Below are 19,503 nucleotides of genomic sequence, written 5' to 3' on the forward strand. Positions count from 1 at the left end.
ACTGATAGGAGGTAGAATTGTTACGCATTATTCCTCCTTCCCTACTTTACTTTAAAACATCAGAGCAAGAGAAGAGGAAATTGTGAGAAAATGTGGTAGTAGCTTGTGTGGTCTGGTGAGCTCAGTGGTTAATTCTAAATCTGATTTGCAAGAAGGGCTGGATGACTTTATTTTCACACATAAAACCACAGAAAACAAGAAATGAGAAGAGTTTTACTTGAAAACCATTACCTTGTTTCCTTTGTAGGACAACTTTGTTGCATCGATTGGGGAAAAAAGTGAACTAACGTAGCTGAAAAATATCTGATTTTTTATTATACGACATATTTTCAAAATTCATCCATTCATTGTGCTTTTTCAAGTACTTTAAAATTGGACCTAAGTCAGTGTTGAGTAGGGTGCTAGCAGCTGCATAAAATTGCACTTTGCATTTAGGTTGGACTGCAGATTTTCAGTTTCAAAAAAAATGACCAGTGGTTATGTAAGTGTGAAACGTTCACCCAAATAAAAAGTCAACTCTTTTTATCTGTGCTTGTTAGTTCAGATTTTTAACAAATCCATGAAGTGTCCTTCCTTGGTCAGAAAGGAAGTAAATTGTTTTTGTCTTTCTTATGGTAGATCATATATTCTGAATGAACCCTCCAAATGTATTTTCATGTTTGAATCCCAAATAATTATTAAATTCTGCCTAGTCCCAGTGCATTTACTCATTGAAAAGGACTGCTAGGGATGATTGAGCTATTTGAAAACAGTGAAAATTTAAGAGAGAGTAACATAGACGCTATGTAGTCATTTGCTTCTGATATGACAGCTGCTTTTTATTCCATGAATTTAGAATGATGGCTTATTTTTCCATGGAAAGAATATGATTCTCAAAATACAGAATCATAATTTGGTAGAAAGCTGGAAATAAAAGATTTCCTTTAGAAGCCTCTTGGATTTTAAAAAGATGGTTTGCTGGTAGCAAGTTGATTGAAAATGTTATCTGACTTGTATGTTAAAATGAGATTTAAATAATTGATTTAATGAGAGAGAGAATATTCAGTTACTGAAGTAATTGGTTGGCAAAGGCTTTAGAACAGAATTATTTAGTCCTAGTTATAAAGGATTGCACCTTTAATCAGGGTGCTTAATTTGATTTCTTGAATGTATCTGTGGCTTGTCTGACAAGCTCAGTAACAAATGAGTTCTGAATTGTAGGAACTGATCAAAATGTAATCAGTGTCAATTGCCATTGTTGTAGTTTATTGCATATTGCTGTCAGTTGCTGTAATCAAGAAATGTTGAAGTGCTTTAAAAGTCTTCAGACCTTTGAGTAATTGACCTCATATGTATGATACTATGGCTGTGAAATAACCATCACTTCCTGTTTTACTTTATCTTCAGAAAGTTTCAACCCAACATTGAGTTATCATCCACCCTTCATCATCCCAAGCCTAAAACTTTTTAAGTGGCATGCATGACTTAATGTGGTGGTCCCATTTTGACAGGTTTTTCTTTTTAGTGTTTTTAAAAAGGAAATACTAACAAGATGTTTCCTTCTCCATGAAGACAAATACAGTATAAGGGAGGAAAAAAACCTTGAAACAACTAGGTTTTTTTTGGTCTTAGTTAAGACATCATCGTGGAGTGAGGGAGAAAGAGTCTTTTCCATGAATCTCTTATTTTCTCCTTTGCATAGTAGGCGTGTAGAAAACCAGGCAGATTGATATTGATGGCTCATTATCATTCGTCATAACCCATTTCCTGCCTCCTCCCTTTGGGCAGGTACCATCACTGCTTGCTTATATTTTTTAGTGACTCAGCAGTGGTAATAACCTGCTACATTTAATTATTTATGGAAATCTGTATACATTCTTCATTTGCCTTGATGCTCTTAATAGTTCTGTGAGAGCATTTACAGTATCTCCATTGTGCAGATGAAGATCTGAAGTTCAGGGAGGTTTGGAAGTCGCTTATGGTAGTATGGCTGGGCCAGGTTGTTAGAGGCATGTAAGCCCAGCTTTTTGATACCCATGCTGCTCTCCTCCCCGCCACCATGCCACAGCTGAGTGTACCAGCCCAGAGTTATAAGAGTCATAGATGCCACCATACTCCTTAGGGGTTTGCCTTTCCTGCCATCCTTTCATTTTAGTTCTGCCAGGATTGACGCTTTCCTTTCCACAACCGACTAACTCTCCCATCTCCTTTTTTTTTTTTTTTTCTTGATACCACATACCTTTTCTTTAGAACTTACTAGCCATTTTGAATTTAATTTTTTTCTTTTACTTTATAAAGGAGCAACCCTATTGACTTATCACTTGAAAGGATGTTTGTAAGAAACACATCAGTACGCACTATTTGGATAAATAAAACTAGTTTAAGTTAGAATGAATGTCTGGAGTGTTACACAGAGGCTTTCAGTACATATTTCCCGGATGAGTGTATATATTATAGTGTTAATGTGAAAGGTTAACTGTAAATGACTTTTTAAGTCTCTGTCTAGTCATTTTCTGTTTTGGTTGATCATATATTAATTTCAGAAAGATAATCTAATGAACAGAAATCCTGAAAATCTGAGACTAAGTTTATCATCCTTTCACCAGTTTGTTGCCAATTCTGATAGTCATTTTGCCGTTCATGGTGCCACCCGCAATTTTCTGTGTCATAATGATGCAGGATGTTTTTTGCTCCCTGATTCGGCTAAATCCGAGTTTTTGTGTCACCACCAGGGAAAATCAGAGATGCGGACACAGTGAAAGGTGAGGAGAGTGGAAGTTATTAAGCTAAAGGGGAGCTCTCAGCAAAGAAAGGGGGTCCCATCAGCCGGCTCCCAACTCTCATACTGAACGCAAGGCCACCACACATGAGTTGAAGAGGTCTGGCTCCTCCTTGGCATAAGGCAGGAATTCCCAGTAGCTCCGCCCTGTTCCCCCAGTGTGCATATGGGCCCTTAGTCTGAGCCACTCCACGTTGATTTATTTCCCTTACTGAGCATGTGTTAAAGACCGAAATTTTCACCGTGGGCATGTTTAGGCAAGCCTCATGTACACAGTGACCTGGGTGGGTCGGAGGTTCTCTGGGGACTCTACCCTTCTTATTTGGCTGTCTCCTGCCTCTGTCAATACACAGTAGGAGAGCAACAGTGCCACCTAAAACAAATCATATGCATACAACTGAAAGTGCCACTTGCTAATAAGCCAAGGCTACTGAGTGATACTGTTAACAACGATGATAATAGCTATACATGAAATACATTGTGGGTGTTGAAATAATACACTATGTCTAATTCTTCCTTACGCCCAACCCGTCTCTTATTTTTTGCTTTGATCTCTATTGCAGATTTTCTGAAGTGCCAGAAGTGTCTAGTCATAGAACATATCTTATAGTATTTTAGAGAAATTGTATATATAATGTTTTCCTAGGAAACCGCAGGATTGTGGTTTGCTCATTTAAAAATGGAAGCTTTGTGAGCTAGACAAGAGGACCTTTGATGTTCAAGGTTTTAATTATTTTTTTGTTGTTTGCTTGCTCACTAGATGTAAAAACGTGTCATGAGGTGGACCTGGAGAATTCTGCAGATTGGGAGGTGAAGACAATAACAAGTGCCCTGAAACAGTATTTGAGGTAAGCCCTTCTCAGCAGCAAGATAGAAGAATGGACTATTGGGGTCTGTAACATACAACAGATGCCAATTGTGTACATAAATATCGATACTTAAATGAAGCCTTACTTTAAAAAGGGAAAATTTCTCAGGTGTCTCAGTGTCCCAGAAAGAAAGGTAACTGATAGATAAACATCAGTAACTAAGTAAATTGTAACAAAACAGGAATTGACATAGACTTGGGTTTTGAAATAGACGTTTCTTGTGGATGTACATTTTAGGAATTAAACACTATGAAACAACTCGTTGAGGCTCATGATGGAATGAAGGCTATTTATTGAATTCATTATGTCTTTATATTTTAGGCTGAAATGATTTTTTAAAGTTTAAATGATTTGAACTTAAGGCTTATGACATGTCAATGCAAAGCTCGTTGAAAAGAAGTTTACTTGGTGAGGTTTTAAGATAAAGTTGTTTTCTATTGATAATAGAAAATATTTAGGACTAGAGTTAGGAGAGGGTAGCATTTTTTATGAATCTTTTTTTTTTTTTTTTTTTTAAAGAAAATAATGGTAAGCTCAGGGTTAGATGAAGAGCAAGTATATAGACAGTTAAAAAAAATGAAAAAAGATCACAACTGTAATTTTTATATGCTGTGGTTCTGTTGGGGACTTAGATTTTCCATGGCAAACGAATGACCTAGGACCAGTTCTTTTTTTTTTTTTTTTGGAGATGGAGTCTTGTTCTTTTTGCCCATGCTGGAGTGCAGTGGCACGATCTTGGCTCACTGCAACCTCTGCCTCCTGGCTAATTTTTGTAATTTTTGTAGAGGCGCGGTTTTACCATGTTGACCAGGCTGGCCTCAAACTCCTGACCTCAAGTGATCTGCCTCCCTTGGCCTCCCAAAGTGTGGATTACAGGTGTGAGCCACCATACCCGGCCTCAGGACCAGTGCTTTTTAACCATACATAGGGTTGTTTTCCAGGTAAAAGTTACTTTGGTTCCAGTAGATACATTCAAATCAATATGACATATTTTGTATTTTTAAAAAATTATGAAAAATTTCAGATACATAAGATGAGAAGTTAGTGTAATGAACCCTTATGGCTCTATTATCCTGCTTTTTGAGTTATCAGCATTCCATCCTTCTTAATTCATTAATCTTTTGACCTGCCACTGTTTTCTTTTTTCTTTTTCTTTTTTTTTTTGAGATAGAGTCTCGCTGTTGGCCCGGCCTGGAGTGCAATGGCATGATCTTGGCTCACTGCAACTTCTGCCTCCCGGGTTCCAGCAATTCTCCTGTCTCAGCCTCCTCAGTAGCTGAGATTACGGGTACTCACCACCAAGTCCGGCTGATTTTTTTGTATTTTTAGTAGAGACAGGGTTTGCCATATTGGCCAGGCTGGTCTCGAACTCCTGACCTCAGGTGATCCACCCACCTCAGCCTCCCAAAGTGCTGGGATCTACCTGCCACTTTTTATAGGTAATACTTTAAAGATTTTCTGAAACATCGTATTACTGTACCCATAAATATTTGAGTATCTCAAAAACTCTTTTTTTTTGAGATGGAGTCTTACTCTGGAGTGCAGTGGCTCAGTCTCAGCTCACTGCAAGCTCCACCTCCCGGGTTCACTCTATTCTCCTGCGTAAGCCTCCTGAATAGCTGGGACTACAGGCGCCTGCCACCATGCCTGGCTAATTTTTTCATGTTTTTTTAGTAGAGACAGGGTTTCACCATGTTAACCAGGATGGTCTCGATCTCCTGACCTCGTGATCTGCCTGCCTCGGCCTCCCAAAGTGCTGGGATTACAGGCATGAGCCATCGTACCTGGCCTCAAAGAGTCATTTTTTAAAAGTCAATCAAAATATATTATGCACAACAAAATTAATATCCAGCATTCAATCTATGTTCAATTTTTACCAGCAGTCTTCAAAAAAGGCTTTTTATATTTGGTTTAAATCCTGCAGGATTTAAACTGTGCCAATATTTCACTTGGTTGATAGGTTTTAAGGTTCTTTTAATCTCTGAATTTCCTCCCTTCCTCCACCACTGGCATTTATTTGTTGATGAACCTGGTTCAGTTTTGATTACGTCTTCATGATAGCATTTAACATGTTTCTTTAGCCATCCTGTGTCCTGTAGATAAAGATTTTTCAAATAGGCTTTGTTAGAGTCAGGTTTTCTTTTATTTCAAGAATACATTGTATTGGTGGTATATTTTTTCTGTTGTTTACCATCAGGTAGGCTGGGTTGTATGGTTGTCCCACTTTTTAATGATATAAAATTTATCCGTGGGTAATAGGTATGTATTACCTATTTTCAAGTGCTTTATGTAAAGAAGATGTTTTCATCTGTTCTAAATTTTTTCTTAAACTATTATGTGCATTATTGTTATTCCTAATTGATAAAGGGATGTATACTTATATCAGTATTGCCACTGATAGTGACTAACTGTGGTTTAGATGAGGATTATGGTAAAAATGAATCTTGTTATTCCCAACCCTAGGATAAGAATTTAAGTTCCCTGAAGATAGGCATCTTTTAAGTCTTGTTCACTGCAGTATCCCCAGCAACTTGGAGCTGTACCTGTGGCTGAGAAATTAGAACAGTGGTTCTCAACTGAGGATGATTTTGCCCCCCAAGTGGGATGTTTGGCCATGTTTGGAGACATTTTTGATTTTCACCATTGCTGGTTTGCAGTGCTCCTGGCATCTGGTGGCATCTGACATCCTGCAGTACGTAGGACAGCCCACCCTCCCCCCACAAAGAATTATTTGATTCAAAATGTCAGTATTTCTGAGATTGAGAAAGCTGTCTTAGATGCAGGAAAGAGTAGGTAAGGGGTATAAACATACAATGAATTGCACATGTTAACTTGACCAGAAGAAGTACTGCCACTCTAGGAGATCGCTGTAAATCCGTTTTACTGTTTGGTAGACTCGTAGCAGTGCAGGTAAAGGGATTGACTGAGATGATGGAAAACTAAGGCTGGAAATCCACCTTTTTGGCAATAAATTGCATTCTTTTTTCTCCATTCCATATGGTTCTTTTCTTTTGCTGTGTGGGAGGAGTTTGTTTAATAAACTAGAGGCTCTTTTTATTTAGTACATAGGATTTCTTTTTGGATCTTGATATTCTCAGAAGCTAGTTCCTTATTGCCCCTGGTCTTGTGTTGCTTTTTCTGCCTTTTTATTTTATTACCTTGCTTCATCCTATGGAATTTCACTTTTAAACAAACATTGCCTACAGAACGACATTAGGAGATGTTATTATTATATAACTTCACTTCTAACAAAATACACATTCTGCCTGAATGTGATAAAGTGAATTATCATAAGATGGCAGATGCCTTGGGAGATTTGAAAGTTGGGTTGCTGTTCTTTTCCCCTATGTTATTTTTAGCGATGGAAAATGCAGTAATTAGGATTTAATTGACACTTAAAAAAAAATTTTGGTGATGCATCAAATGGGATAAAACTGAGTTTTTATCTACCTCCATTTTGGCAACAGGGTTCTGGCCCAAGCAAGTGTATTTCTTTCTGCATGAGAGGTAATACAGTGTGATGGTCAAGAGCAGGAGGTCTGGAGCCAGCCTGCCTGCCAGGGTTGGAGCCCCAGCTCTGTCACTCACGGCACCATGGCGTGAAGCTGAATATAGCTTTTCTCACCCAAAAAAGCTCTTGCCCTTGAATTCTTCTCACTGCAAATAACCCAGCCATCTTATTGGATGGGATGGTGGAGGTGGAGGGAGGAAAACAGCCAAAGCCCCAAAGCACCAAACTAAGACAAGAAGCAGGTCCTCCAGGGTCTTGGAGAGGGACAAGTATGTGCAGTGGACCGATGCGTCGCATCTCCCTTTTCCTTCTACTGACTTGAGGCAATGTTTTTTTTGGTTTTACTTCTCATGTTTTAGAGAGCTGAATACCAGCCCTCTGAATGATTTCTTATCTATGCAGACCATTATTTTGATTTTCAGAAACATGTTCGTTACAGCAGTTTTCTGTTGTGAGGGGACAAATGAGTGGTTTTGTGATGTTTCTAGTCAAATGATTTTACCTGGAGGAAACTTCTTTTAAGCCTGGAAATTGTAATGGGACTTTTTGGGAGGGAAATGCCAGCTTAGGTAAATATTATGATTTATATCCCCCAACAGATCCCAACGAGTGGCAAAGAGAGGTGGCTCAGAAACATGTCAGGTGGGAGGCTGAGAGTTGCAGTGACTCAGCATAATACATTCTGTATGGGGAACTTGTCGTTTTTATGGCTGCTTCCCTAATGTTAACAATATTTATTTTCTTACGCTGCATTGCTTAGCTAGACATATGGCAATGATATAAGTAACTTGTAGAAGATATTCAGATACAAATTCATTTTTATCGGAAAAGAAATGTTTTTCTAAGGGTTCTCAATCCCCCCGACCAACCCCGCTTTTCTTTTCAGCACCCTTTAACTTTCCTTCTCTGCTAGATAACCATTTTTCTTCTTTGTTACCTCCTGCTTTTCCATATTTTGAAACAAACCTCCTGAAGACTTTCTTTGGATTGGCCCTTTTTTCTCCTTATTTAGCCTGTGGTATAGTTGATTTTTTTTTTTTTTTTTTTCATTTTCTTGGTGAAATGGGAGTGTAGGGGAAAAGGAGAGGGAGGGGAAATAAGAGCAGGATTTTTTCACTCGTGCATTAAATTTTAGTTTCTGGTTGTCATTTTGTGTTTGTATGTGACTATAGCATTATAAATTGTATGTAAGGAATATATGTACCTAAACATTTTTTTCTTTGATTTTTCAATTTTCTTTTCAAAACATTAAAAAAAAAAAAAATAGAGCCGGGCGCGGTGGCTCACGCCTGTAATCCCAGCACTTTGGGAGGCCGAGGCAGGCGGATCACGAGGTCAGGAGATTGAGACCATCCTGGCTAACACAGTGAAACCCTGTCTCTACTAAAAATACAAAAAATTAGCCGGGTGCTGTGGCGGGTGCTTGTAGTCCCAGCTACTCGGGAGGCTGAGGCAGGAGAATGGCGTGAACCTGGGAGGCGGAGCTTGCAGTGAGCCGAGATCGCGCTACTGCACTCCAGCCTGGGCGACAGAGCGAGACTCCGTCTCAAAAAAAAAAAAAAAAAAAAAAAAAAAATTAAGAGACAGAGTCTCACTTTGTTGCCTAGGCTGGTCTTGAACTCCTGTCCTCAAGTGATCCTTCCGCCTTGGCCTCCCAAAGCAGTGGGGTTACAGGTGTGAGCTACCATGCTTGGCCTATTTTTATTTGTTTTTTTAAGACAGCTTTATTGAAACATAGTTGACATACAATAAGCTGCATATAAGTTTGATATATGTGTACCTCTGAAACTTATCACCATAATCAAGATGGTGACCCTATGCATTATTACCCCCAAAAGTTTCCTCCTACTGTTTGAAATCTCTCACCCCACTGAAGTAGCCTCATCTACTGATACGTTACTTTACAGTTCCTGTAATTTTATATAAATAGAATTATACAGCGTATACTTGAAATCGGTATTATTTCACTTAGAATAATTAGATTCATCTATGTTGTATTATATACCACCAGTTCATTCCGTCTCACTGCTAACTAATGGATGATTTTATAGATAAACCAGCATTTAAAAAAATCAGTTCATCTGTTGAAGGATATTTAACTTGCTTGTAACTTTTGGCTATTGCACATAAAGCTGCTAAAAGCATTCATATACCTATGTTTGAGTGGACATAGGCTTTCATTTCTCTTGGATAAATCCCAGGAGTGGAATATTTAGATCATGTGGTAAGTGTATGCTTAACTTTTTGGGAAACTAACAAACTTTCTTCCTAAGTTGATGTATTTCTTTACATCCTCACCAACACTGTACAAAAGTTCCATTTCCTTTTCATTCTTGCCAACTCTTAAGCTGGTCAATCTTTTTCATTTTAGCCATCCTAACAGGTATTTGATAGTATTTCATTGTTCTTTTAGTTTGTACTTCCCTAATAACTAGTAATGTTGAACTTTTTTTCTATGTGCTTATTTTCCGTTTATATATTTTCTTGGGTGAAGTGTCTGTGCATATCTTTTGCCCAATTTTTTACAACTTAGATTGTAATATTATTGTGTTTTAAAAGTTAGAGTACAAGTCCTTTCTTAGATACCTGCTTTGCAAATATTTTCTTCATTCTGTGATTTCTCTTTTCATTCTCTCAATAGGTGTCTTTCAAAGAGAAGTTTTAATTTTGATGAAGTCTAGTTCATCACTTTTTCTTTTTATGGACTGTGCTTTCGATGCTATATTAAGAAATCTTTGCACTTATTCAAGGTCACAAAAGTTTTCTTCTGTAAGTTTTACAGTTTTAGGTTTTACGCTTAGTTCTATGATCCATTTTGAGTTAATTTTTACATAAGATATGAGGTATGAATTCAAGTTCATTTTTGCATGGGGATCTCCAGTAGTTCTAGTACAATTTGTGGGAGAGGGTATTTCTCCTAAATTGTCTATTGATATGATCATACAGTTTTCTTTTTGTTTGGTGAATATATTGATTTTTAGATATTATGCTAGTATTATATTCCTGTTATAAACCCAACTTGTGATATATTATTTTATTTATCTTGTGGAATTTGATTTAGTAACATTTTATTTAGAATAGTTGCATCTATGTTCATGAGTGATATTGGTCTGTAGTTTTCTTATAATGCCTTTCTCATAATGTGTTTAACTTTGATATTAGGATAAAGTTTACCTCACAGAATGAGTTAGAAATTATTCCCTCTTCTATTTTATGGAAGAATTTGTATAGAATCAGTAGTTTTTCTTTCTTAATTGTTTGGTAGAATTCATTCAGTGACATCATCTGGCCCTAGTTTTCTAACTGGCAATATTTTTAATTGCAAATTCAATAGGACTACTCAGGTTATCTGTTTCTTCTTGAGTGAACTTTGGTGGCTTGTGTCTTTTAAGACATTTGTCCATTTCATCTGAATTGTTGAATTTATGGGCGTAAAATTGTTCATAGTATTTTATTTTTGATAACTTCAGAATCTGCACTGATTCTGTAGTCACCTTTCTCATTGCTGGCATTGTTTATTTTCTCTCTTTTATTTCCTAATCATTCTGGCTAGATTGATCAATTTTACTAATTATCTTAAAGATACGGTTTTGGATTAACTCATTTTCTCTATTTTTCTGTTTTCTATTTCATGGATTTCTGCTTGATTTTTATTTCTCTTCTTCTGCTTACTTTGGCTTAATTTACACTTTTTTTTTTTCCCTCATAGCTCATTAAGGTACAAAATGAAGTCCTTGGTTTACCACCCTTCTTCTTTTTTAATATAGGTGTTTAGTAGCATAAAATTTCCTCTTAGTACTGCTTTACCAACATCCCTCAAATTCTGATATGTTGTGCTTTTATTGCATTCATTTCAGAATACTTTCTAGCTTCTCTTTCGAGTTTTCCAGCTATCTTTCTGTTACTGATTTTTAATTCAATTTTTGTTGTAATCAAAGAAGAAACTCTGTATGACTTAAGCCCTTCTTATTTTTGAGATTTGTTTCATGGCCCAGAATATGGTTCATCTTGGAAAATAAATGGCCTGTATGTGCTGGGAATGTGTGTTCTGCTTTTGAGTGGAGTGTCATTTAGGTGAAGGACATGCCGATTGGATTAAGTTGGTTGATATTTTTGTTCAAATCTTCTGTATCCTGATTTTTCTACTTGTTACTGAAACAGAGAGGTATTTAAATCTCTGATTATAGTTGTGTATTTGCCCATTTCTCCTTGTAGTTCTGTCAGTTTTTCCTTGGAGTGTTTCGGGGCTCTCTTATTAGATCTATTAACATTTAGTATTGTTTTGGCTTCAAGACGAGTTGACACTTTGTCAATATGAAGTGGCCTTCTTTATTCCTGGCAATATTCTTGGCTTTGCATATGTTAAAAAATTTTGTTTGTGCATCTTTGATTTTTAAAAAAAATTTGAAGCAGAATGTCTGAGTTACAGGATTGTGACCTCTTAAAAGTTCTTAATATCTTGCGAGATTACCCTCCAGAAAGGCTGTACAGACTGACACTTGTCTAGGTATTCTTTAAGTGTTTATAAAGCTAGTTGCTCTGGTCTTTTATAATTTTAAGATATGTAGCAAGGTGGACTGAACTGTAGCATTCTGTTGATCACAGGATAAAATAAACTACCTTATGTAACTTGTTTTGTAGACTATGAAAATGCTGTGTATATTTTTAAAGTTGTCATCAATTTTATTTCATCTCTCATAGGCATAAAGATAAATTCTTATTTTTGTAATATATTTAAGCAGAGAGGATTTGAGTTTGTTTAATGTTTTCTATGTATTTTTTGTGGAATCTTCAGCTAATATCTTAGGGATGATGTTTCAAAATTGTGTGCTTACATTTGATTAGATAGTAAGTATGTTTGGCTTTAAATACATTAATGTGTAGAAGGAGGTCTTATATATCAAACCAGATGTTCACAAAGGTACTGTCCGAGATTAGATATGAAATACTGTATGCTTAGGTCTAATAGGGATTTGTGGCTGCTTAGGCTTTGTTAGTGCTTGGTGTCAACAGCAGTTGATAAAGTGATCTGTTCGATTTATGTATCTTTTTTGATATGTAAAGATATTCCCTAGGGAAGTTTTACACATTAATTAAGAAATGCATAACAAATTTGACATCTTTTCATAAAAAAACTCAAAAGTGACTTGTTTGGATTTATTTGATAATTCTGAGCTGTTCTTTTCACACAGGAGCCTTCCAGAGCCTCTCATGACCTATGAGTTACACGGAGATTTCATTGTTCCAGCCAGTAAGTATTATGTAAAGGTCATAGGAACAGTTTTGTAGTTGGTAGGGAGCATAAACTAAAAATTTCCATATGAAAAATTCAACTTGTTGTTACTGCAATTTGTGTTAAAAATAGAAATCACTTTAAATGATGTTTGGTCCCTCCCCCTATCCTTAGAAGGTGACTAAAAGGGACAGTATATTCATTCATTTGTTCACATGCATTAATTATTTCCTACTCTGTTACTGGATATGTAAAGCCAAGACAGGATTCTTGTCTCCATGAGACAATTCCATAGCAAGTACTGGGCCTTACTTACTCCTCATTATACTAGAAAATGTACAATAATGGCATGAGCAAAATGCTGAGGGAACACAGAAGTATTTAACTTGTGAAAGGTTGGGGAGATGAGAAAATTTGGAAAGATTAGTAGTTTGGAGATGGCTTCACATAGAGAGATACTCAGATCTAAATTACAGACAGAAGGAATATTATGAGATAATGCCAGAACCCCAAACAGTATTTGATGCAGAGTGACTAGTATGCGATCAAATGTTAAATGAAAAAGGCCTATACTTGGTGGAATTTTTTGATTGATTTTTTTGTGAGTCATACTCATTTGAGGTTTTCTTGTTTTCTGTTATATGGTTCACTTTTTATATTTGACGCGTGTTGTTTAATCATCATAGTCTTCTGAAGTACACTGGTGTTAGGTATTTAATAGTGAAGGAAATGAAGGTTGATACATGTTAAGTAACTTGCCAGATTATAGGGAACCTTATTTAAAATTCAGAACCCTAGTTCCATGAGTTAAAACCTGCAGTATTGGTTTTCACAGGTGCACTGACAGTAGCTGTAATTGTATTTTCATTTCCTTTTATTTTCTCCTCTTGGATGTATTCCATAGTTTAATCTGTTGAAAAACTTAGAGCATTCCCATTGGGACCAATGTTACTGCTGCCTGAACATTGCTTTAAATGTTACCTTCTTGTGAGGTCCCTGGTCCAGCCCGTGTAAAGGTTCCTTCTGTGTTGCAGGAAGAAGTAGTGTGTAGGCCCCATTAGACTCTACATAGAAAACAGGCTTTTTCAAAAACTGGGTTCTATTCACTTCTGTTTTCACATGGGGAGAGGATTTTTTTAAAAAGAGAATTTGTGAGATCGAGGGAGTGGGGGAAAATTTTCTCGGCAAAAACTCAAGTAAATGCTTAGTTGTTTTGATTTCTTCCCTGTGGCATTTTTGGCAAACTGGGGAAAGAGAAATTAAACTTAATTGGAGGACAATTGTTTCATGTTGTTTGCCTTGGAGACTGGAAACAGCAGAAGAGTGCCAATTTTAATCTAGAATCCTTTGAGAATTAGAGAAAGATAAAGTGATTATGGAATATGGTTTTAAATGACCACAATCATTAGTATTATCATCATGCCCCTTTACTGATGGCAGTGTTTTTGAAATTTGAATATCAGTGTGTTTTACCAAATGAAGAAGTTCCTAAGAGCTAGGAGCTTACATCTTGTGAGGTAATAAAATCCGTGGTGGTAGAAAATAAGTTTAAAGAGTTTGTTGAAGGCATCTTTGAGCAGAGTGGTGAAAAGGATTGTAGAAATGCAGACAAGATCATCACCTGTTGGACCAGTACCTTGTGTTTTGCTTCCTGACTTTGTGGGAATGCTGCGATAGTCTTCACAGCGATTTGGATAACAGGACGGTCAGTGTTTCTACTGTAATCACTGCCATGGATTTGCACCTAAGTGCCGTTATGGTTGGAATGGGACCTGTAGTAACTTGATTTAATGAGAAAAAGTACATGTATTAAATAGGTGTATTTTAGGGGCCAACGTTTCCAATGTAGACTTCAAGTTTTTATTTTAATCTCTTGAGTACCCTTCTCTGCACTCATTGCCTCTTTTAGAGAGTGTGGGAACAGATCTTCCTGATCTTTTGCATATGGACTTTTAAGTATCAAATGAAATAGTTACAGAAATCAGGTGGCCAAAATTTGTCTCCCCTTTTGAATGCTGTTGGAAACTCAGGATTGTGGTTAAGCTGTAATTTTCTGTGAACAGTGAGACAGCTTACCTTGTTTTTGCTCGTGTCTGTTAGCTGAACTGACTGCTAAAATTACAAAGCATCAGCAGTCTTTGTTACCACCTCTCACACCAGCTTGAAAACTAATTTTTGATTCTTCTCAGTCATGTGCAGTGGTTTCCATCTGTTCTGTGGCGATGAGATAGTCTCTTCTCTTCTACCCTCCCTGCTGAGAGTTCTCAAGCTTTCTCTTGGTCCCATCATTTTCTCTCATCAGTTTCTTTCCTGTAGTTTCCTGTCGTGAACCTCCGTGTTAATTTCTAGGGTTCATGATACAAATATAAATTTCATTTCTATTTTGTCACCACAAAAGGCACATTTGTTTTATGTTCCTTGTTCTAAAAAAAAGCAGCTTACTTCTGTCAAAGGTTGACTGCATTGGAAAAGTTAAAAAATTTTTTTCTTTGAGAAAATTAAGAGTTAATGTAACTTTCTCCATTAGCTGAATTCCAAACTAAACTTATAAAAGGAACCTAGTAGACGATCCATCTTGGGGGAGACTATAATGGACTTTGGACATGGAAATTTGTAAGACGAAAAGGCAGTTAACTGGTCCATGAGGAATACAAAAGATTGTGTCCACTACAGGAAGGCTAGCAGGCAGGCGTCTAGCTGGATGTCTTACTGCGTGATGTGTGTTACCTTTGAGAACGTTGTGTAAGCCATGGTCTGTGTGTCAGCCTTTTGGCCTCAAAGTCCTTGCTGTATCATGTTGATAAGAGTGGACTCATGCCTCAGGGCTGGAGTCATGGTGCTTAGTACGAGAATGACAACTAAAGGCTGAATGCCTGTTGCATCAGAAGAAAAAACTCTTCACTGTCACTTAAACCAAAACACTCATGTTGCTATATTCTGTGTGCTTTCTTCCTGTAATCAAGTTACTTGGGAAGCAAAATCATTACCACAAAGATCTTTGGTTATTTATCATGAGAAGCATAACTATAATCGGATCCAAGACATTGGTGTTTGCCTAACCAGAATGTTCTATCCTTTTTGATAAACCTACCTGGGAAGCAAGACAAAAATCATGTGATTCTTGCTGGGGAAGGGCTCAGGAACCCAGGAATTAAGGGAACTGAATGCTTAGTGGCATGCCTCGCTCTTAGCCTGATGTATTCATTTCACAGTAGATGCGAACCCCACAGGAGAAATGCAACACTTGATGTCTGTTGACTGAAGGCCTTTATCCCTTGGGAAGTGCTTGGATGGTTACTGCTAATGCCTTTCTAAAATTACAGTATCATTGACTTTTGACATTTCAATATTGAAATAATTTAGCATTTATTTGCCTTGTGTCTTTGATAAGCTCTACAATCACATCTTTCTCAGTTTCTGTTAGTTGGCACAGCATCATAAGCAGATGGACATTACAGTGTGGTAGATGCTGATTTGTAGTTACACAATTAAAATGCCTTTTCCACTACAGTAAGCTCCTAATTCCCTGGCATATTTCAGGAATTTGGTATTATGATTAATTTAGTATTCTAGGTTTTTTTTTTTTTTTTAAAGGTAAGCTGGCTGTTCATTCTTTGTCAATCACTAGCAATTAAAATAAAATAAATTGTGTTAGCATAAGCAACTTTAGATGACTTACCTTCAAAAACTTTTTTGGAATACCTTTAAGGTATTATGTTGTAGCTACATAGAAATACTTGCTAATAGAAAGCTCTGATTAATTTCAAAACAAAATAGAGAAAAAAATGGTTTTATTTTAAAAGCCTAGAGTATATTTTTTGAAGAAGAAGAAGAAGAGGGAAAAAGACTTGGCAGGAATGGATGTGTGATTTTAAAATAGATGAGGATGGGCTAGCAGGAGAGGCACTGAAGATAGTGAAAGGTTTTGACTCTATTTTTCAAAATCAATTTCACGATTTTGAGAAATGAAGAATGTAATTCATAGAGTGTGGGAAACTTTCTCTAGCTTGTGTTTCTAAATAATGAATCCTAAAATATTTAAACTAGGTTGTCACTGGAAAAAGATCATTATTAATGGCAAGATAGACTCACAAGTTAGTAGTAGGTTTTTAGTGCAAAGTTTTCCAAAGTTTTTAATTTTTGCAATGTAACATTCTTATCCTCAGTGGTTGTCCTTTTATTCCTTTGGAATTTCGACTATTTTGCAGAGTCTCTGCTTTAATTCTATTTTTAAAAATCAAAGCTGTGAACTGAAATTGTTACACTGTTTTTATTTTTGCCAGTGTTGATTAATGTCTTGGTTTTTATACCAGATTAAGAACTGGGTTATAATTTATTACCTAATCCTTTAGGCAGTTGTGTTTTTGTTTTCGGTGATTGTGTTCTTTACGTGCCTTTTAATTTCTTAGCGTTTTTGCATCCTTTCTCTTTAGCAACAACTGTCTTAGTGTTTTCTATTGTAAAGTATCATTTCTCATTCTCAAACACTTATTAGGGGTGTAAACTGGAACAACCTTATCTTTACAAACATAGGAAACAATCTAAGTGTTCATACAATCGATGGTAAGGTGCTCCATTTAATGATACTGAAAAATGTCCATGATATATTAAATAAAATAAAATAAGTTGTTTAGGCATTTCATTACAAAAAAAGGAAGGAAAACTCTGCAGGATTTATACTTAAAATTTACCAGTTTATTTTAGGATGAGATTTATTATGGGTAGCTTTAAGTGAACTTTTTGTTGAAATATAACATAGGCTCAAATCAGTATACAGCTTAATGAATTCTCATGCATAATCAGCCCCAGATCAAGCAATCAAACATCATCAGAAGCCCTTTCTCATGCCCACGTGGTCATTATCCACTCCCTTGAAGTGTGATCACTCTCCTGACATTCTAGGTTGGGGCTGCAGCATTTGAACTTTATGTAAATGGAATCAGAGTATATTCTTCTGTAGCTGGTTTCTTTTACTCATTTTGTGAGAGTCATCCATGTTGTGTGAAATATTCCTTCGTTTTCATTGCATTCTGTTTGAAGAAGCCACAATAGATTTATCTGTTCTACTGTTAATGAACATTTGGGTGGTTTCCAGTTTTGGGCTAATAGAACGCTGATGTGAATATAGGAGTATGTGTCTTTTAATGCGTGTTTATGTGCATTTTTCCTGGTTATATACCTATGAGTGGAATTTTTGGGTCTGTCATAGGGTATGTGTTTGTTCAGCTTTAGTAGATAACTGCCGAACAGTTCTCCAGAGTGGTTGAACCCTTTAATGACTCCCATCTAGTTAGCATATGGAAGTTTCAGTTGCCTCATGTCCTTGCCAAAGCTTAGTATTCATTTAAAGCCATTCTGGCAGGTGAATATTACTGTTTCATTGTGGTTTTAATTTCTGTTTCACCGTTACAGGTTTATTCTGTTTTCATAGGTTTTTTGGTCACAGGAATAAATCTTTTGTGAAATTCCTGCCCCAGTCTTTTGCCCATTTGTCTGTTAGATTGTGTCTTTTTTCCCTGATTGGTTTGTAGTTCTTTCTAATCTGATTGCATGCTGTTTCTCATATATATATATTTCAGATACTTAGTACTTTATACTAAGGTCATTTTCTCTGTGTTGTCCAAGATTTTAGTATTACAAGTATTTAATTTTTGTCATAAGGAAAAAAACTATTATCCTTTGGAAAAAAAAAATGTCCCTTTCTTGATCTGCTTTACCTCTCTTTCCCATTCTCTTGTTTTTTACTTTCTGAGCAAGTGTTCTGAACTCCCACTCTTCACCCCTTCTCCAGCAGCTCCCTCTTTGTTTAACCCCCTCATTTTAGTAGAAAGGGGCTCTCAGTTGATAAACCTGGTGATACCCAGGGCCCTTCTCCCAGTCTTTCCATTCCTTGACCTCTCCTTAACTCTCAAGTCCACTGGCTGTGCCCAGCCTTTGCAGGTTTCTTCTCAGTTGCCCTCCTGATGACATCAAAGCTCCCTGATCCTCCCACCTCCTCCTCCTCCTCCTCCTTGGTTGCATTGCCTGCTTGTCTTAGCCCTTGACTTCACGTCTCCCTGTACCTCTTTGGAGCCCTTTTCCCCGCAGTGCCCTCAGTTAGCTTTCTGTAGAAGTTGGGCAGCTTTGTCCATGAGCTAGTGGTCACACCTCCTGGAGAACGTTTCTAGCCTTGATCTCTAAAGCCTCCTACTGTTTCCATCTACTGCTAGAGACCAGCCATTTGAATGTTACTTTCTCCATTCCCTCCACCATCATCTCCTTCCTCAAGACAGCTTTGGCTGCTATGTTTCTGTCTGTTGGTGGAATTGGCCCTGTTATCAGACAACCCAGATGTGAAACACTGCTCATCTCTGCCTTCTTCCTTCTGACCCACTGCTAGTCTGCTGCTAAAACCTGTCAGTTCTGCTTCTTCCATGGTAGTGCTCAAATAATAATAGTAACATGAACAACAACAGTAATAATGGCTAACAGTGATTTAGTGCCCACACGTGCCAGCCACTGAGGCTAAGTGCTTTGTGTATGTTATAGCATTGAATCTCATAATGGCCTCTTAAGATACTGTTTTCATTTTGCACATGAGGGAGCTGAGGCACAGAGAGGTTAGTTAGGTAATTTGTTCAAGACCACTCAGCTATCAGTTAGGAGCAGCGATTCCCAGGTGTAGTGACGGTCCTGACATACAATCTTTTGACTTTACGATGGGCTTATTGGGATGTCCCCCCATTGTAAGTCATAGGGCATCTATACTTCTTTGTTCTACCTCCCTCTTTGTAGTTCTACCACCTACCTCACTCCCTTTATTTATTTATTTATTTATTTTGAGATGGAGTCTCTCGCTATCACCCAGTCTGGAGTGCAGTGGCGCTGCAACCTCTGCCTCCTAGGTTCAAGCAATTCTCCCACCTCAGTCTCCTGGGTAGCTAGGATTACAGGTGCGTGCCAACACACCTGGCTAGTTTTTGTATTTTTAGTAGAGATGGTCTCACCATGTTGGCCAGGCTGGTCTTGAACTCCTGACCTCAAGTGATCTGCCCACCTCGGCCTCCCAAAGTGCTGGGATTACAGGCATGAGCCACCATGCCTGGCCACCCCTCCTTTCATTTCTTATTTCTTGTCTCCCAAATAACTGTTC

General features: G+C 37.2%; 1 protein-coding gene across 1 annotated transcript in view; it reads left to right on the forward strand.

The window, feature by feature from the left end:
- Nucleotides 1-19,503, forward strand: part of ARHGAP10 (Rho GTPase activating protein 10) — a 294,968-nt gene that overhangs the window by 168,264 nt on the left and 107,201 nt on the right. Inside the window, exons 11-12 of the mRNA XM_025384845.1 lie at nt 3,519-3,606; nt 12,331-12,389. Of these exons, the coding sequence (XP_025240630.1) occupies nt 3,519-3,606; nt 12,331-12,389 (147 nt within the window). The remainder of the gene's footprint in view (nt 1-3,518; nt 3,607-12,330; nt 12,390-19,503) is intronic.

Source organism: Theropithecus gelada, chromosome 5 (genome assembly GCF_003255815.1).
Source record: "Theropithecus gelada isolate Dixy chromosome 5, Tgel_1.0, whole genome shotgun sequence".
Taxonomy (NCBI): Eukaryota; Metazoa; Chordata; class Mammalia; order Primates; family Cercopithecidae; genus Theropithecus; species Theropithecus gelada.